The sequence below is a fragment of the Egretta garzetta genome, unplaced genomic scaffold (assembly GCF_000687185.1).
Source record: "Egretta garzetta isolate BGI_Z169 unplaced genomic scaffold, ASM68718v1 scaffold123, whole genome shotgun sequence".
NCBI classification, from domain to species: domain Eukaryota; kingdom Metazoa; phylum Chordata; class Aves; order Pelecaniformes; family Ardeidae; genus Egretta; species Egretta garzetta.
The window spans coordinates 1,239,645-1,259,446 of NW_009259182.1; the positions used below are offsets into that span (position 1 = coordinate 1,239,645).

Consider the following 19,802-nt stretch of genomic DNA (forward strand, 5'->3'; position numbering starts at 1 on the left):
CAGCAGGACTTCTTGACTGAAATCTGTTGCCTTTGCAAAGAGCTCTTTATATTTTGGGAAATTCAAAAAGTATAAAAAATGCACTCTTTTTCATTTATAGTCTAACTCCTGGTTCATCTTCCACACTACATCTTAAAATAAACTAAATACAGTTTAGACTAGAGTATGGCCTCTGTAGCGCAGACCCACGATGCAAAAGGACTTACCATGTGTGTTAGGGTCTGATCCAAAGCTCTGTGTTAGCCACCACCCTATTGCTGATTTCAGAAAGCTTTGTTCCAGTTCCTTTATTGAGAACACATGGACAAGGTGGACGTAAAACCTGACTTCAGCAATTCTGAGGTTTTGTCAGCCCTAGGCATTCAAAATGATGAGTCAGCTATTCCTATCCGCGGACACCGCTACCTAAAAAACCTAGGGAATCAGAATGGTTTGAGACATTTTTCTTTTGCCCTTTGCTGGATGTGGGTTTTCTTTAAGCCTTTGGGTTTCACGTGTTCAAGTTTTCTCTGTATCTGGGGGGGACTAGAAATTTTATCTTTCATTTAGAGGTGAAAAAGACCTGATTTTTCTTCGTGTGATCATGAGACTCCAGGAACCTGGACTTTAAGAAACACCATAAAGCACGCTGATTCCAAATCCTATAGTTTTATTGGGAATTATAAAAACCAGCTTTACTAAAATGGATGCTTTGGGACAGAGCTTCAGGACTTTTTTTTTAAACCTCCAAATCAGCAGTTATATTTCTAACAAAACTGCCCCTCCTCTAATTAGATGAAACGCAAAATGAGGGCAGAGAAGAGGGGAACCATATCTTTTTACCGCTCCGTTCTGTGGTTTTATAAGCAGTCTATTGGTTTGGACTGGTGACTGGATGATTTGTGTTAAAAACGAACGTGTCTGAACAGTACGTGACACTTCGAGCGGTTCTGAGGAGGTCGTGTCATTTGACGCGTTCGTGGCTCCTGTCCTCGGTCTGTTGTAATCCTGCTCTCTGCTGCATCCCTGTTGTGGCACGTGTGCAATAATTCTTTGCGATGGCTGGCGCTCGCCAGCGTGTGTATAAAAATGCAGGTGGCAGTGTTACTCTCCAGAGCAAAGGAACATCTGTCAGTATCCTAGGTGAGCTTACTGCTTCAGATGAATAAAACACAGACTGAAGGTGCCTCGGGCAGCTTACGCTCCAAATTAGATGTAGCCGTGAATGCTAGAAGATCATCTGTAGGACTTAAAGCTGGTTCCTTGTGGGTCTGATTTCCAGTTGGGATGCAGTGGCGGAGTCAATAAGGGGTAGATGCCAGGCGTGACCTGGGCTCCATCACTAGTTACGACCAACAGATAGCCCAGCCAGGGGCAGTGAGATGGATTACATATTCCTCACTTAAGAAAGAAAAAACGTAGGCCCTTAACATCTGCTGCAGTGAAATCATTGAGTGTTTTACCACGTTCTTCAATGGAAGCTGTTAGCCTTGCCAAATCGGGACTTGACAGAAAATGAGGTGCAGAAGACTCTTAGGAACTCCTTTAATTCCAGAAACTTTCACTGTGATGTGTTTAGTCAATGTGCACATGATGGCACCAGTACTCTGGCACTTCGTCTTCTGGGAAGTTGCGCGATGGGAATTAATGTTGAGGAGTCAGCGTGAAGGCTGAGTCTTCTATCTTACAAAGCTGTTGCTCAAAACTGGACTGAAGAACGTGCCTTTGGGGTTTATTTGTAAAAAATGAAAGGGAATGAGACACTTAACTGATCAGTCTTTCTTGTCTGGGCAGGATTTATATAGTTAGTAAATGAAAAGACATGTCTGATATGATATGGATAGCTATATTAAACCATCTGTATTCCATAGTCTGTTTTCCCTGTGAGAACAGATTTATGGACGGTCATATTCTTCTGTAAAAATAAAGTGAAAGAACCCGCCTTCCCAAAGAGCAGGTTCTGCAGAGGATCCGACCAGGTCCCTTGTGCCAGGGTGAACTTTATTTTTTTCCTTTGATTGCCCATATGTGAAAGAATGGAAAATTCTGACTGTTTGTGGCTGCAGTCACCAAAACTGGGGTGAATTCCTTTCCTGGAGAAAGTGGAAATCCTGTGTGGGAAGAGTGCTGTTCATAAGGTCACTGAGGGTGGGAAGGGAACCGGCGCCGGAACGCAGTGCAGCCTTGTGATTTCTCATGGATAAGGGGAGAAAGGGCTTGTCCATGGAAGTTACTCTGCCACTTCTTAGGAGCTCCATCACGGATAAGCAACTGGTATGAGGTGTTTAAGTGAAACCGTGCTTGCCATCAGTTGAATCCATTTTCTGTTGTTACAGATGCTAAAATAGGAAGTCTCATAGAGAAAATTCAGGGACTTCCACTTCTAGAAAACTATGCAGAAGCCAGCAAGTTGAAGTTCCTGTGGTGATGGAGAGGAGGGAGTGTTCTGTTGAGACTGTCTAGGAAAATAGTTTAGCATCACCACATGGCAAGATACAGCATTTGGACAGTATTTAATCCCACATTAAGAGTGGGATCAATTCTGATCACTTAAAAGGCAATTTTGTATATAATTAAAGGAATATTCTGTCCTTCTTGTCTCTAATGCTTGAAAATCCATCTTACTAGGCTCCATCTTCGAGCTAGTTATTTCTCTGTATACAGAAAAGCTTTTCAGACATGTAAGCAGCTGCACAGTCCTCAAATATGCTAGAAGGAAAGTTTTTTTTTTGGGGGGGGGGAGAGGGGGAATTGTAATTCATAAACCCTGGGCTTTTTCAATGTATAATTCATACCTCCTTTGAACAGTCCTCCTCACAGGAACTTAGAGATGGATTTAGATCAGCTTACTTCATTTTTAGAATACAATGGAAGAGCATTTACCCTGCATTCTTGCAGCCTTTTCTATAAATTAAAAAAAGATGCTGGGTCCAAATCGTCAGCTTTTTGTACTCCCTAGGAAACCTGTGCGAACAAGCCACAACAGGACAATTCTGCTTTTGCTAGCAATGCAAGCTGTATCCCCAGAAGCCCGTGAAGAGGCAGAGAGTCTGTACTGCACTTTTTTCCCCTGCAGCCAGGGGATAATCGCCACATCTTGGTTTGTGTGTTCAGGAGCTGATGGCTACAGATGGGGGCGACTGAAAAATCAGAAGTAGCGATCACGTGACAGGGCTTGGGTTGCAGAATTGGGCAAGCAGATGTTTTACGGCAATGCTGCATCAGTCGAAGTTGCAGCTTGCCAAATGGTCCTGCATTCGTGGTGCCTTGTGAGTGGCAGTGCCAGGACGGCAGTGTCCTGGGGATGCTCCACCCTCCTTCCTTGCAGAGGGTTACAGCATTATACAGCTCAGACTTGGAAAAAATTCGGAGAGTTTTTTTAGCCCGGGAAGCAACTTGCGCTTGGCATGGGGCAGTACGGACCACTTCCCTCTCTCTCCTCCCCCAGCCAAGCATCTCGTAGAATCAGAAACCACAGGGTGATTCAGCGGGGTGAAGGCTGTTTCCTGATGTGCTTCGGGAGTAGGCAGTTGCTCTCGGAGGCGTTGCCTGCTGCTTATGGCAAAGCTGCAGATCAGCCTTTAATTCCAAATAAACTGGGAGAGGCGGCAAGATGCGTCCACTGGGGTACCTGTGAGCTGGTACCACGTCCCTGGGGCACATGTTGGATACAACAGTAGTTATGGTTCACTGATTACATTTTCTGAAATATTACAGGGGGCTTTCTGAAATGGAAATTTATTTTTGGGGAGGAAGACTATGAAAAATGCAGTCTTGAAGGATAGCTTTGAAGTGCACTTCCAAAATTAAAGCGTGTCGATTCATGTTGAGAGAGGATTTTTTGACTGGCATTACCAGGCCCTACTATGAAATGGGTTAAAACTTGGGACTTTTAGCTCCGTAGAAACCAGCTGGTTACAAATGTGTGCCTCCCTGAGTCCCTTTGAGCAGCAGTAGCGATTACCCTTCACTGCATGAAGGTTGGATTCCTCTAGCAACTCTGCCTGATGTCTATTTTTGGCTTCCTCTCTAAAAACAGATGGTTGGGAGTGAGAACCTCCTCTTACGATTGCTGTTGTAAGCTGTGAAAGCAACAGATGGTTGCTAACACAGAGATCACAAACCTAGAGTTGAGCTCCAGTTTTTCTTCCAGTGGTGCAAGCTTTATTTTGTTCCCTGCCATCCACTTTATACCTTCTTAGAATAGAAAAGAAATGGGCTTATCCTTTTGTTTATAAGAGTATGTCAGTATGGTATAACTGGAGATGTACCATTAACATTTCATTCCTAAGCTGCAAAACACATAAGATCGTTGACTGCTTTGGTTCCATCAGACTACAAAACACCGGGCCTGGATTAGAACATAAGGATGACGCATCTTGCTCAGGGCCCCTGCACAGTGTTAATGACATACCACAATCTGGTTTCTCCTATTTGCTTAAAACACTATCCCTCATATTTGCAAGGAAAAAAAAAATCAAACAAACAGGTCTAGGTTAACATCTTCTTCACTACCTGTAACAGCAGATCTGAGAGGTGTGAGGTGTGTCCCTAAAGGTCTTGGTCAAGGTGTGGAAAGGTATTGACTGCAAAGGTAACTCCTCTAATTGCCTTTCATCTCTCCAAATTGGATAGAGGGACCCCAATACCATTCCAGAGCAGAAGGAGGCCTGTGGTCTCACATTGCTGAGAGAGGGGTAAGGACCTTTGTCCCCATCACTTTAACTTGGGCAGGGAGGAGCATGATACGGTCAAACAGGGGAGCTAGAGGGGCTCTGGTACTATGGGATCTCAGTATGCCTGCACCTCTTACTTCAGTTTTCTAATAAATATGAAGAAATAATGCTTTTTGTGGGTCAAGAAGGTTGTCCAGAAATTATTAGACTTCACTTTGTCTTAGTTTATTTTTTAAAAAAATATCCCACTGCACATAAGCTCTGTACATCAAAGGCTTTTGGAATGCTCTGCAAAGAAAGACTAATGCATTATTAAGCTAGCAAATCCCTATGGATGGGAAGATGCCAGTAGGGAGAGGATAAGAATTTGCTCAGGGCTACATATTGTGTCAGTGGCGGAGTTAGGAATACAGTTTGTGTGTTTTTTAACTATGTCTCTCAGCTGATACCTGTGGAATTGAGCAAAAGTATTAGGTTAAAGAAGTCCATTGGACAACTTGAAGTACGGCACTGCATTCTGCTTTCAGTCTGCGCAAACCCTTGAAATGAAGAAGAAAATAATGGTGCAGAATTGCAATACCGTTCTTCAATCTGCATACAGAAAGTTCCTCAAGACCTCTGTTCTTGAGCTGGTAAATGTCAGGAAAAGAAATAGCCAAATTTTGGACGTATTAAAACAAATCCACCTGAACATCCAAAAGACAGGGAAAATCAGTGATTCCATTTTCAAGTATAAGGCAGCAGAAAATCTCAGGGAGGCAGATTATTAGGTACTGTAGCATGGAAAAAGAGACCTAAAGGAGAGATTTTAAGGAGCTAAGACAAAGGCAATGCCAGGTGCATTAAATAAGTCTGCGGAATATCAAAACTAGGGTGAAATGAAAATTTTGAAGTATGACTTTCCATTCTCCCCTCTTAAAAACAAAACAAAACACCCAAACAGTCCTTCCCAATTTATAGTTGAGAAGCCAGATCAGGTCATTAGTTCCTCCATCTCCTCTCCGTTCCCTCATCTGTTCTGTACTGGCAGCTGCCCTGGGTTACCACAGAGATATTAGGTAAATGATGGGCAGTCCCGCTGCAATGTTGTATCTTTTATAGGGATCACAGCTCCACGTAACGTTAGTTAAGCCAACACACTTGCGTCCACTTTGTTTGAAGTTATTACAACTCTCATATTTTCAGCATGTTTTTCTATCTCTATTCGCCTGCTTCAGCAAACAGCAAACAGTTTTGTTTAAAGTCCAAAGTATGTTGGAGAATGAGCCACTTCACTATTATAGCCTGGAGGTTTTGAGACTCGTACTGCGTATTTCGATCCTTAGTGGCTTTCTTGCCCATCTTATTCGCATTTGTAAAATATTCCAGGTAAATTCTTTAAATATTTTTAATGGCTAAATACACATGCAGTGCCTCCTCCAGTTAGATTGGAAGTCTAATTGCTGCACATTGTGGTGTGTATGCACTCAAATTGGAATTTATGTCGACTGTCTAGTATAATTAGATTTTGCCATTGCATTTAATTTTAGAATAAATCACATTTATTTCCCTTACACTAGATTCAGGAAATAAATTCTAGTTGAAGCAATCAAGATTTTTCCAGGCTTCTCTAATATTCAGTCTAAATTCATTTGGTATTTCACATTCTTCCACTGAGCGCAGCAATTATTTAGGCTCAATACATCAGAGAAAGTTTTCAGGTTTGATTGCTATTTCTGAGGGGCTGCTGGGGGGAAGGAGGAGTCTTTAAGCACAGACGACCTACTAGATGCGGGTAACATTTAAGCCAGGGTCTCTCTTAGGAAGACCCAGGACCGGTCTAGTCATGTGGTGGGAGGCTTTATTAGAATTACCCGCCATTATTAGTATCAATATGAACCTAATTTTCACAGCACAGACAAGGGTTAAAGGAGAGCCTCACAGCACTGCCTTGTTTCAAGCAGCAGGACTGGTGGGTATAGCCAAATTCTGTGTTAATTTAAGTAAGCGTAAATGCAGTGAAGTCACTGCAGTGAATACCACGTACATCTTTGGCCCTGGTACATGATGTATCCAATCACACTGTACTTGCCTTCAGTTTAACTTCTTAATTACACAGGATGGACCCACAGCTTGGCCAGTGCAGATGGGACAGGGTATAAATCAAAAGGCATATAAATAGATGCAGGGGCAGGAACAGCATTCAGCAATGCACGCGCCTTACGAAGCGGTCACATAGCTCACTCCCAGATGACAGCTGATGAATACGTGGGGAAGTAAGGTGCGGTACCAAGATGTGGCTAAATGTGCAAGGAATTGTATCCAGTGGGATTTAAAAAAGATAACCTAAATATGGAAGTTTTGAAGTAAACCATGCAAATGTAACTTGGCTTTGAGATCAGAAAATGATTAGTATTTGCTATGAATAAAAGGTCTGTCTGTAATTTGAAAAGGATTAACTAAAGAGGTATTTTAAGGTCAATGGACTAACAGTAATTTCTGGTGACAGTGAAATGTTTTCTCCATTCCAGCATTTAATGTGAACAGTATTCTAGTTATTGTAACCCAGATGTGAGATTTTTAGAAAATATTGAGTGTAGAGAAGGCAGCTCTTTGGTGGTAGGAACAAATTGCGACTTTAAACTACATATTTTTTTAAGAAAAACTATTCAGTAATACCCCACATACGATTTAGTAGTGCTGAATTTGAGAGCCGCTGACGGATCTGCCTGTGTGTTCTTGCATGCAGATTTTATACTCCAGGGACCAGTGTAATTTGCAGTTGGGAAGCTGCTTTTAGGATTTTGGTCTCCACCCCAGAAAACAGAGTGGCAACCCTGAGCAGGACCTAACTATATTCAGAAGTAGAAGTGAAATGTAAAATACATGCTTAAAAAAAGAATTAAATGTTGAGTAGTTTCAAGTTGCTGTTGGGATGTTCTTTAAGTTATTTCTGCTTTCTATGATGAACATCCACAGATGTGGAAAAGACAGGGTTACTGTTTTTTTTTTCTTTTGAATCAGGATAGGAGCCTGACACTAGCAGGGAAACAACTGATCTTCAGAAAGGCCTGTCGAATGTTGTAGTTTCACAGTAGTGACAGTTATTGTGGTTGTGAAATTGGGAGCCCATGTTTACAGCTAAGCATGCTCTAGCTTTGTAGAGTATACAGGACTGGCAGTAGAGTGTACGATCAAACTGGCACATGAGAATACTGATTACAAATAAGAATATTGTGTAAATAGACACTGAAGAGTACTGGCTAATGGTCATCTCTTTGCTAGTGCAGAACCTCTTCCAGTGCTTGACTTTTCTCCATTTCATGATGAGGATAATGGCCCTCATGCCATAGCTGTTGACTTCCAAATGAAAAGATGGGTCTAGCAGAAACTGTTCTGAGGAAGTTCTCACATGTTTTCTGAAATTCTAGTGATGCCATCTTTAAAACTTAACAATTAATCAATGAAGGGCTTTTTGAGGGTGCAGCTATAGGTTAACAATCTGGTAATGTGACTGTTGTCAAGGAAACGAAAATTTAATTTTCTGGCTTGTTTCAAACATGGAGTTGAATTACATTTCTGTCTCTATATTTAATGAACAAATCGTTCCAATATTTGTGAGATTTAATTAAGATGGGGAGCTTACATGGGGAAGAGGGAGGCTGCAGTATCCACAGTAAACTGGTGTTTATTGTGGAAGAGAAGGCATAAACCCAGCATTTTCTTCACTGTCTCTGCAATGCCTGGGCTCAGTCTTAGTTATCTATGTTAAAAAAGAAAAAAAAGCCTAAGGTAGGAGTGGTAGTGCGTTGGTTCACTGCCATAGACCAAAAGAAGCCTTGCAGGGAGAAGCTGGTGCATGTTCCCTCCTGCTCTTAGCTAAAAAATATGGCAAAATCCACTTTCTCTCTTGCTAGAGAGAACTCTGTTTTACAATAGTGACATTGCTCCTAGGTACCTCTGTTGCCATGGTATTATATGCCCTGGTAGCAGGACTGGTGGGTTTAAATGCTGCTGCTCTAAGTAACCCAAATAATAATCTTTTCACACTTACTTCCCCCCAAAAAGGGCATTAATGTTCTCCTGATAGTGTTCTTGATCCTTAATTTCTGTTCCTTCCCACTCTTTGCTGGGCTTGCTTACAGAAAGCAGAGTCTGGACAAAAGAGGTCCCTTCTGATCCTTACTTCATCTGCCCTGATCACTAGCAACATGACAGTATGTTCGAACTATAAGCCTTTTTTTTTTTTCTTTAAGTGAAAAACTTTTTTAAGGGTAGTCATCTGTATGTTTTCGTAGAGAAGTAAGTTTCTATCAGTATTAACACACTTTAAAAAATATTTATATTCTCATATAGTTATCTTCATATGCAGATTTTGCTCTAACAGCCACACTAACTAACCTGGAATAGCTGTACACATTCAGAAAGTTTGCCTCAACAAAACTCCTGAAATATGAATACTGAATATAACTGTTAAAATTAACAAAATGCAAGCAACAATCTAATATTGCAGATAACAGAATTTTTCTTTCTCAGGAAGACTATGATCGTCTGAGACCTTTATCTTATCCTATGACCGATGTCTTCCTTATCTGCTTCTCAGTGGTAAACCCTGCTTCATTTCAAAATGTGAAGGAAGAGTGGGTACCAGAGTTGAAGGAATATGCACCTAATGTTCCCTTTTTGCTAGTAGGAACACAGGTATATCTGCTTCTGTTCTACTTTATTTAAACAATTCAGGTCATTGTATGGTGCCTTTTCTTTGGGCTGGAAGTTCAGGCTCGACAGGACCTGAGCAGCACCTTCTTCCAGCTTTGGAGGAACGACCCTAGCAAGTGGCAGAAAAACTTAGATCTGTGGTGTTCTCTAATGAGCTACCTCCAATTGGTTAAAATATATGCATTGTAAACAGGGTGGCAAGATTGCCTGCATCTCTCCATGTGACTTTCTGTAAAGACATGGGACTTATGGAATAAAATTGTCTGTTCATACCCATGTTACTGGAATTACTTGGTTCTACAACTATTGGCCATATCCAGTATTTGCTGAAGCAAAGGAGCAAGGGGACAGGTGAGACAGAGAGGAGGCCTGCATAGATAATAAGGAGCTCCTGGACAAACTCAAACACAAAAAGGAAGTCCACAGAGGGTGGGAGCAAAGGTGGGTAGCCTGGGAGGAGTACAGAGAAATTGTCCGAGCAGCCAGGGATCAGGTTAGGAAAGCTAAAGCCCTGACAGAGTTAAATCTGGCCAGGCACGTCAAGGGCAACAAAAAAATGTTCTATAGGTATGTTAGTGATAAAAGAAAGACTAGGGAAAGTGTGGGCCCTCTCCATATCGAAATGGAAGACCTGGTTACCTGGGATACGGAGAAGGCTGAGGTGCTCAATGCCCTTTTTGCCTCAGTCTTCACCAGCAAGTGCTCAAGCTGCACCGCCCAAGTCATAGAAGGCAAAGGCAGGCCCACTGTAGGAGATCAGATCTGAGACCATCTAAGGAACTTGAAGGTGCACAAGTCCATGGGACCTGAGGAGGTAAATCCGTGGGTCCTGAGGGGACTGGCAGACGAAGTTGCTAAGCCACTATCCATCATATTTGAGAAGTCATGGCAGCCTGATGAAATTCCCATTGACTGGAAAAAGGGAAAATAACCCCCATTTTTTAAACAGGAAAAAAGGAAGACCTGGGGAACTACAGGCCAGTCAGTCTCACTTCTGTGCCCGGCAAGATCATGGAGCAGATTGTCCTGGAACTATGCTAAGGCATATGGAAAATAAGGAGGTGATTGGTGACAGCCAACATGGCTTCACTAAAGGCAAATCGTGCCTGTCAAATTTGGTGGCCTTCTACAACAGGGTTACAGCATTGGCATATAAGGGAAGAGCAACTGATGTCATCTACCTGGACTTCTGCAAAGCATTTGACACTGTCCCGCACAACATTCTCATCTCTAAATTGGAAAGACGTGGATTTGGCAGATGGACCACTTGGTGGATAAGGAATTGGCTGGATGGTCACACTTAAAGAGTTGCAGTCAACATCTTGATGTCCAAGTGGACACCAGTGATGAGTGGCGTTCCTCAGGGGTTGGCATTGGGACCGGCGCTGTTTAACATCTTTGTCGGCAACATGGACAGCAGGGTTGAGTGCACCCTCAGCAAGTTTGCCCATGACACCAAGATGTGTGGTGTGGTCAACATGCTGGAGGGAAGGGATGCCACCCAGAGGGATCTTGACAGGCTTGAGAGGTGGGCCCATGCGAACCTCATGAAGTTCAACAAGGCCAAGTGCAAGGTCCTGCACATGGGTTGGGGCAATCCCAAGCACAAATAAAGGCTGGGCAGAGAAAGGATTGAGAGCAGCCTGAGGAGAAGGACTTGAGGGTGTTGGTTGATGAGAAGCTCAACATGACCCGGCAGTGTGCACTTGCAGCCCAGAAAGCCAACCATATCCTGGGCTACATCAAAAGAAGCGTTATCAACAGGTCCAGGGAGGTGATTCTCCCCCCTCTACTCTGCTCTCGTGAGGTCCCACCTGGAATACCGCGTTCAGCTCCAGGGCCCCCAGCATAAGAAGGACATGGACCTGTTGGAGTGAGTCCTTTTGTGAAGACAAGCTGACAGTTGGAGTTGTTCAGCCTGGAGAAGAGAAGAGAGCAGCCTGCCAGTACCCAAAGGGGGCCTAAAAGAAAGGTGGAGAGGGACTTTTTACAAGGGCATGTAGTGATAGGACAAGAAGGGGTAACAGCTTTAAACAGAAAGAGGGTAGATTTAGATTAGATCTAAGGAAGAAATTCTTCACTATGAGGGTGGTGAGGCACTGGAACAGGTTGCCCAGAGAAACTGGCTGCCACATCCCTGGAAGCATTCAAGGCCAGGTGGGACAAGGCTTTGAGCAACCTGGTCTGGTGGAAGGTGGGGAAGTGGGGTTAGAACTAGACAATCTTTAAGATCCCTTCCAACCATTCTATGATTCTATAAATTTCCTCTTGCTTCTTGCAGGCAGTGGATTGGGCTTCAATTACAAAGTGACCCACATGGTGGGTTTTATATTTGGGTTAATCTTTCTGCCACTGCTGGATATACCTTCTGGTATTCAGAGATGATCACATCTATTTGAAAGGCTGAATTACAGAATAAGCCTTTGTTCCTTCTGGATTAAAGGTAGTAGTTCACAGCTTAAATTTGCAGGGCTTTTGGATCAGGATGGGGCCACGATCTGAATCATGACATTACTCCACTTTTGTATATATAATACTCAAATTCTGCTTTAAAAAGAAAGTCTCATGTGACCTGCTTACTTTTGTTGAGAAAAAGTATTCCAACATGACTGCAATCTTTCTTGCTAGATTGATCTTCGTGATGACCCAAAAACTCTGGCAAGACTGAATGATATGAAAGAGAAGCCCCTGTCTGTGGAGCAAGGACAGAAGTTAGCAAAAGAGGTAAACGGGATACTCCTAAATGAAGCCAGTAGCAAAGAAGCAAAAAACCCTATTTCCAATTTACTTTTTCTTCCTTTACCACTTTGCCCATTTCTTTTACCAGTCAACATATGAAACCTTATGACTAATTACCAGTTAACAATATCTACTTACATTGTTGAATATAGCTGACAAGTAGACCTGTGTAATAGCACTTCCCTGTTAGTAATAGTTCTTTCTGTGTAGACACTCATAAAATCTACATAAGTGTTAGAGAGAATTAAAATCACAGAGTGGATGAGGTTGTAAGGGACCTCTCCTGCTCAAGCAAAATGTTGGGAGCATCTTTAAGAAATTATATGAGAATGCTATATTACCATTTTAACACATAATGGATAATGCTTATCAGGACACTTAAAGAGTCTTATTTTTGAAACATAAATTGGTTAAGTAATTCTGCAATTCTTTTTTGCTGTAGGACCCCACTGCCAATCCAAAAAGCTTATTAAATATGCTTCCTTTAAAAACCAAACCAACTTGAATACTTTTGAGATCTTTGGCCAAAAGACAAATCTTTTCTCCTACAGGGGGAGGCACATGCAGATAACTTTTCAGAACACAGCCAAACATTGTGATGTCACTATAGAAAAAAAAAAAAGCTGAAGTGCACAGATAAAACTGAACAGCTGAAACATACTGCTATTGAATTAACTTATTTTCTTGACAGATAGGAGCCTACTGCTATGTGGAGTGTTCAGCTTTAACACAGAAAGGACTGAAGACCGTTTTTGATGAAGCTATTATAGCCATTCTAACTCCAAAGAAACACACAGTGAAGAAGCGAATAGGCTCAAGATGCATAAACTGCTGTTTGATCACGTGAGATACATTTGACAATGGCCAGGCTTACTGTGAAATTCTACTGAATTTAAATACAGTGCATTAAGTACACAGCGAACTTGTTACAAGTTTGAAAGCTGAAACTATGATTCTGCCTTCTACAACCAGTGAAATCCAGAGGAATAAAATCAAACTCAACGAACTTGTAATAACAAGCCACCACATCTGTTACAAATATTTTATTCAGACTGGAAGGTACAATCTCTCAGGGTTACATAGTCTAGAGGAAGCAAAAACTGCACCGTGCTGAAACAGCATCTATGTGATTTTATTGAGTGGAGATGCTTGGCCTGAAATACTCTAAATGAATTTGGATAGTCTTCTGCTTTGACTATACATATACATATACATATATATATCTCAGAAAATCACCCCAACCCTTTTGCACAGTCTGTATGGAATCTGCACAAAGAAATACCTTGTCTCTCTTTGCTCCAGTTATCTGCTTTTGTATGTAAGCTGCTTCCAGTTCCAGTGTATCCAGAGAGGTGCAATAATCAGACCAGCCACATAGCCAAAGGTAGCCCCGAGGGAACAGGAAATGGGCCATACCTGAGGGGAGAACACAAGGTAAAAGCAGACAATGAAGAAAATGTTTGTGGTTTTTTGTACGTCATGAGCACAAATTCTCAGTGTAATCTAGGGACTGAAAGACAGTACAGTCTTATTCTACTTTAAAGTTTGATGTGCTTTCCTCAAAATGCCAAAAATGTAACAATCATTTTCGTGAACACTAAATGCTGTTGTACAGTTTTTAATTAATATGCATTAAAATATAACCAGGCTTCTGGCTATTGCAGACTTCAGTTCAATATTCCCAAAACTATGTGAAAAAACTTACAGTGTTTATATCCCCTGAAGCGTTCAGCTAACTTAACTTCCTATTCTGCTGCACACGTTTGGAAACCTAGATTTCTTGATGATTTCTCCCTTCCAATCTTCCATGGCATTTAAAACTTTTAGAGGTGCGTATAAACAAACTAATATTCAAATAAGGCTAGACACTGAGATGGATTGAGGGGTTTTCTTTTTTTTTTTTTTTCAGTTCTGTCTTCAAAAGTAGGCAAAAGTAGGCAAAGGGATGAATTTCCCTCTGGCCAGCAGTAGGGAGAGAACATCAATTTAGAAACCAACTGAACATCCTGCACCCAGTTCAGCAAACATAGTAAGCCAGTTATGTTAAAGAGCGCTTTAATTATAAGATCTATTTCTTAGTATAAGAACAGGGAACTGACTCAGTACATCTGATTGAATTTCACAAACCATCTAGTACTGAGGCAAAGAAGTAATGGGATTTTCCCCCCACCCCCCCTTTTTTTAAATTGGTATTGATTTGCAGGGAGGAGTGGCCAAAACAAAACTTGACCAGTCTGTCCTCAGATACAGCTTATATTAAAGACAACTACATGCTGCATTTGATGAAAGTCTCCACCAAGTTGATGATTAAAAATATTTATTGTAGAATAAACTGAATTCCCACCCCTCTTCAAAATCTTCCTTTGCAAGGACAATTTTGCACTTCCTGCTGTACAGTGCATGTTCCTGAAGGAAGTACAGACTGCGCTCTCCTATTCTTTTAATTTTTAAATTAAGGGGGATATTTCCATCTCCTATAGTACTTCAGACCAAGAAATGCACTAGACATTAAAGAAAATACCTACATCTCCATGTCCAGCCTTCTTTTCTAATCCATTTTGACTTGCAATTCATTAATATCAAGCGAACTTAGTCTTAATGGCACTGGTTCCTCCTTTCATTCATTTTCCTAGCTCTGATTCTTCTCTTTACTTCATTATCACTTGGAAAAACATATTTATTCACATCATGTTTAACCATGGGAATTTTAACTCAGAGTAAGAGCAATGTATTTTGTCCTCTGCTGTTTCATCTTCAGTCTCTTCAGCTGTTTCATCTTCACATTCCTTAGCATTTGCAGTTTTATATATTATTTGGAGGTCTTAAGGAGTGTAGCAAAGATGACTATAAACAAGGTGCCTTAGGTACTCTTTATTGACCTTGTTTCATTCTTCCATTTCTGGACATTCTGTCTCTACTTGTTTTTGTTGCTGACTATTTTGGCTGTTGCCTCTCAAACCAAAGACTTGCTTGTTTTCATTCATTTAACAGTGGTATTGTAGATCTTCTATAAAAAGCCTTGAGATGCTTTGGCATGGTAAGATATTATGTATATTTAAAACTCAGATGATTTTGTGGCCTTGGCTAAACTTACGCTTCAGGTGGATCTTTTCAACTATTAAATAGAATGTAATTAAGTTATTTCTAGCATTTTGCATATTTATACGTGTCTAAAGAACAAAACAATAAAAAAGTCCCTGCAACCCCAGCTGCTCACTCAGTAATTTTCAGTTGGAACAGGAGTCGTACTTTCTAATCCATTTATGAAGTCAAATACCACTCTAATATCCACAAATATATGGACAGAGGCTTCATAACTCAGTGGTCTTTTTACATCAAATTCTCTGAGCGATCAGTGATCCTCCGTTAAATTTTACCTACATTAGGTGAATCTGTAGTTGCCTAGTTGCTTTTCAGGAGTCTAGACAGATGTTGGCCTCAGAATTTTTCATGTTCCCTTAACTAGAAAGTCAATATCCCTGATGACACATTGACCCTGTAACTTTTGGTATTTTGTGTATAGCGGTCAATTGCTGGTACTATTAAAAGGATCTCTGATGATTGTAAGCATTTTACCTGACTGAACTGCAACTTGGAACATGGTTTTCCAATAGTAATGTAACTTTTTAATATTAATTATGCCTCTGTCTAAAGCATTCGATTTTTGTTTTGCTTTTTAAAAATCAGTGTTACCTTACAGAAGTTTCAGGCTGTCTCAACACATGAGCCTCTGACCTCTGAGATCCAAACCCTCACCAATGGCAGCTGGCAAAGGTAGGGGGCAAATGGAAGAAACCATAAAACACTGCATCTCACTGTCTATGAACGAGACAGAAAAGAAACATCCCTTCTACTGGCACAGAACAGAAGGTTACTAGGCTAGGTACTCACTCTTATTATGATGGTCAGATAGCCCAAAGTAGTTCTGAAGGCACTTTGATTGGCCTTCTGAAAACTCCCTAAGCACAGGAGTTAAAAGCCTGGACTTAGGAGCATTGCTGTCCTTACACTGTTTTCCCTAATGCTCAAGGCAGGGCAAGACCCCCGTAATGAACAGGTAATGATACTAGTCCTGCACCTTTTATTCTTGACTGCTGGCCTTCAGGCTACACATAGCCAGATGCACCCATGGGTATCTCTAAAGCAGCAAGTTATCAAAGACAGATTAAGATGTGGCTCTTAAGCACATCAGCTGCACTAAAATAACATCCCTTGCTCATCTTTTTTGTCCATCTATGAAAGTGGGTTGCTTTATTTTGTATTAGCTGCTGGCCTTGTTTTTTCAAGACCCAATCATTTTCTGCTGGACCTTTTAAAATTAATTTGACTTGCTTGATCAGTCTGCTTTTGCCCTGTGTTTCATATTATCTCAAACTTGGTTTTGCTTCCCTGACTTGGTATGAACTGCCTCTAAGTGATAAAAATCTAAGTAGCTAATATCCGCCTGCCTGTTCTAAGAGATTTCATTCCATTTTTTTAAAGTACGCAACTTGTAATACATCCCTCTCATCCCCCGAGAGCTATTCAGCTCAGTTTCTCCTACTTTATGCTCCCTTCTGCCATGAGGAAGCTGACATGTCCTACCCTAGTACTGACGTCATGTCTAGGCTGGGTCAGCAACAGGGGAATAAGATGTTAGGCAACGTTGCCTAACTGCCCTTTTTTGTTTTTTGAGGGGGAAGAAGGTTGATCTGGAGAGAAAAGTGTGAGGGGTGCAGGACACAGGACAGAACGTTCTTCAGGAAACTGTCATGAAATGCCTTGTCTGCCCCAACAGCTGGGAAGCATCAGCTACTATCCTCCTCACAGCCTAACACAAGAAGAGTCAGTTTACATATCAAATGCATGCGGAAAAGGCAGTTTTAACAACCTGGATATGATTACTAGGAATCTGAACAGCAGCTTGACAAAAACGAATCTCCACCTACATGCTTAACAAGCACAAAAATTGCATTTTAAGGGACAGAGCATGAGCCAGTGGCTAATGCAAAACTATTTGTTGAAATTTTCTTTTTGCCTTTTCTTTTCATCTGGCAGCAGTAATAGGACTTAACAGATTTCTTTAGGCTAGCTAAATAGACACTGCAGAACTGCAAGGTTTCTAGTATATATTAGAACTCATTTTAAGAATAAGGACTCAAAAGAGGAATTGCCAACCTTTCAGGACACAAATTAGCTAGTTTCCTCAGCGCTCCTGAGAGCACCTATGAACTGATGTGAGAATGCTTAACATATTGCATGGAGAGCAGAGCATGTTGCAGGATCCCAGCAAGGTATGTAGCTCTGCTGTACTATGCATGTTGCTAATTAAACTAGAATTCTGACTGCATGACAGTTTTGTCGTCTATTACAAGTCTGCAACTTGCATCCCATGCAATGGGAATTACATAAACATTAATAAGGACATAAAGGCCAGATTCTTACAGGCCAGAGCAGCAACACCCTAATAAGGTTTTTAAAGATACTATAAAGTAAGCAGCTGACAGCTGGAACTTATAACCATAGAAATGCAAATACAGTGGAGCAATCTACTGTACTTTTTTTTTTTTAGGAAAGTGGTCCCATTCTTTCAATGAGTGCTTTTCTCATATTCCTAAACTCTACTTTTTGTATGCTTACCATTTCAAAAGATCCGTTTCTGACTGTCAATTAGAAAGCTGTGTAATAATCTGTTTCATTTAAAACTGAATAAATGAGCACAATTACTTTCCCTCCCTGTTTCTAACATGCCTTAAATTCCTGATTGTTTAGTTGGTACTGTCTTAAAAATTTCAGTACACGCCTTTAATCTATTTTGGTTGCATGCACATGTTAACTAAAGTGTCTTAGCACATTGTACAGAATGTGTGTGTTGACAAGCACATGTCAAGGAGAAGAAAGTGTGAGGTTTTTTTCAGGCTGGCATTTGTAACTAGAAGTTGGTTTTGTGGATTTGTGTTCTAAACTTACAGCAAGCGTAACTGCCTTTGATCTCACCATTAAGGTTTACATTAGGAAAACATATCATTAAATAAAAAATGATAACCACACTAAAGTGGAACAAGCTTCTACCTCTCTTTAAAAAAACCTCAGACACCAGATATTATCCCTTCTACTCACATAAAGAAACTTCTTTACAACACTTTCACAGTAGGTAGTAGATCCAAAAGCAAATACAAGAAGGAAACTCTCCAAGCTGTGTTAAGAATAACAAACTAGTGTGAAAGTTTACAGTCCTATTTCAGCTTACTCGAGTAACCACCAAGAATGGTACCCAGGATTCTCCAGATTATTTTTCAGGTTACAAATGTCCAAGAGGTATCCAGGCTAATACTGACAGTCATATTGGCTAAATTACATGGCAGTCAATCAACTCATTTGAGTTACGTCATCACTACCTATTATGTTTGCGGTATCCAGTATAAAGTGGGAATACATCAATTTCACTTTTACATAATAATATGAAAACACTGTAGGCAGAATATTGTTTCAAAGTCACTTTTTATCATTAGTAACAGGTACTACAGATCAAAATTGTGTTACAAAAATCCAGATGGATGGGTGGGCATGCACACAATAAACCCAGGAACATGTTTTAAAAGTCTTATCAAAACATGCAATAAACCAGGACCTTCACAATTTCCAAAATTCAGTTGTCAATGATGAATGGGGTATCTGTATTACTAGTTCCACTGCATATAAAGTGTGCTGATAAGGTTTTGGTCTTTAATTATACCACCTTGTTCTGCAACTAAATTACCTCTGGCTGAGCAGGGAAAGGATGTGTCACAATGTGTCCAGTAACACCTAAATGATCCTGTTCTGTTTCAGTGGTGGTGTGCTTTAAGGTGCCACTTCTCAGATGACACCTGAAACCAGGATCCTAATCACATGTGGTTACTAGAAGTACACCATCAACTTGAAATAGGCAGTCTGAAAAAAAACTGAGCAACTGTAACAAAGCAAGTTACTTTCTATTTCTTTGCTAGAACGGTCCGTAACCCTTACATACCCACTGTGCATCAGAGGGCTAGAGGCAACTAGAGATGGATATGCAACTCTTTAAACCTTTTGAACATCATCTAGAATGGCCTTATTTAAATGACCATAATTAAGTGTTTTAAAAGTTGTTCAAGAATTAGAGAGTAATCTCAAAACATTGGCAAAATTATTCTACCAGTTTGACATTTGCAGTAAACTGAAACATGTCTTGTAGAGTAAGTCTTGAGAAGTTTGGGGGTTATTTTTGGTTTGGTTTGTTTTTTTAAAATACAGAAATGTAACTACTGTAGGGACTAACTTGCATTCCTGTAAGGCAACTATCTTTACCTTTGTCCAAGATAGGCTTAATTCTGCAGACCTATAACCAGGAACAACCATAGAGTGAGCCTCTCTGACCAACCGTTTTGCATAGTTACAAAATAAATTTTTCTGAAAACTAGCAGAGGGGCAATAGGCATGGCCAAATTATGTTAAAAAGTTACTTTAAGAACAACAACGGAATAATGAAAAACAGTGAATCATCAGGATACCAACTGACTTTCAGCAATATATTTTATACTTCTAACAGAAATGCTTTATATATTTTTCATTTTCATTCTGAAACATTATTCAGATAGTTAATGACATATTTCCAAAACAATATTCTGTTCCTATTAAATAATACTTACTTAGCATAAAAGTTGTTGTACGCTAAAAATTGCATTTTACATTATTATTTTTAAATGTAGA

At 40.6% G+C, this 19,802-nt stretch overlaps 2 protein-coding genes across 4 annotated transcripts in view; one reads left to right on the plus strand and one right to left on the minus strand.

Annotated features, from left to right (window-relative positions):
* Positions 1 to 680: 680 nt before the first annotated feature.
* The window catches only part of PIGF (phosphatidylinositol glycan anchor biosynthesis class F), a 32,575-nt gene continuing 13,453 nt past the window's right edge, over positions 681 to 19,802 (minus strand). Inside the window, exons 5-7 of one of the 3 annotated variants that reach the window (XR_004841592.1) lie at positions 13,375 to 13,508; positions 11,934 to 12,045; positions 11,033 to 11,314 (exon numbers count right to left, since the gene is read on the minus strand). Coding sequence is in view for 2 of the 3 variants with exons in the window: in XM_009635671.2 (XP_009633966.1) it covers positions 13,395 to 13,508 (114 nt within the window). In the remaining variant the exon portion in view is untranslated. Of the gene's footprint in view, positions 2,399 to 11,032; positions 11,315 to 11,933; positions 12,046 to 13,374; positions 15,208 to 19,802 lie in introns of those variants that run through there. The other 2 variants (XM_009635671.2, XM_035891265.1) reach the window with 2 other exon arrangements.
* Positions 9,123 to 12,962, plus strand: RHOQ (ras homolog family member Q; the record flags this gene model as incomplete). Its single annotated transcript, XM_035891262.1, has 3 exons — positions 9,123 to 9,335; positions 11,982 to 12,077; positions 12,784 to 12,962. Coding segments are annotated over 3 exons (465 nt in total), but the record flags the coding sequence as incomplete, so codon positions are not given.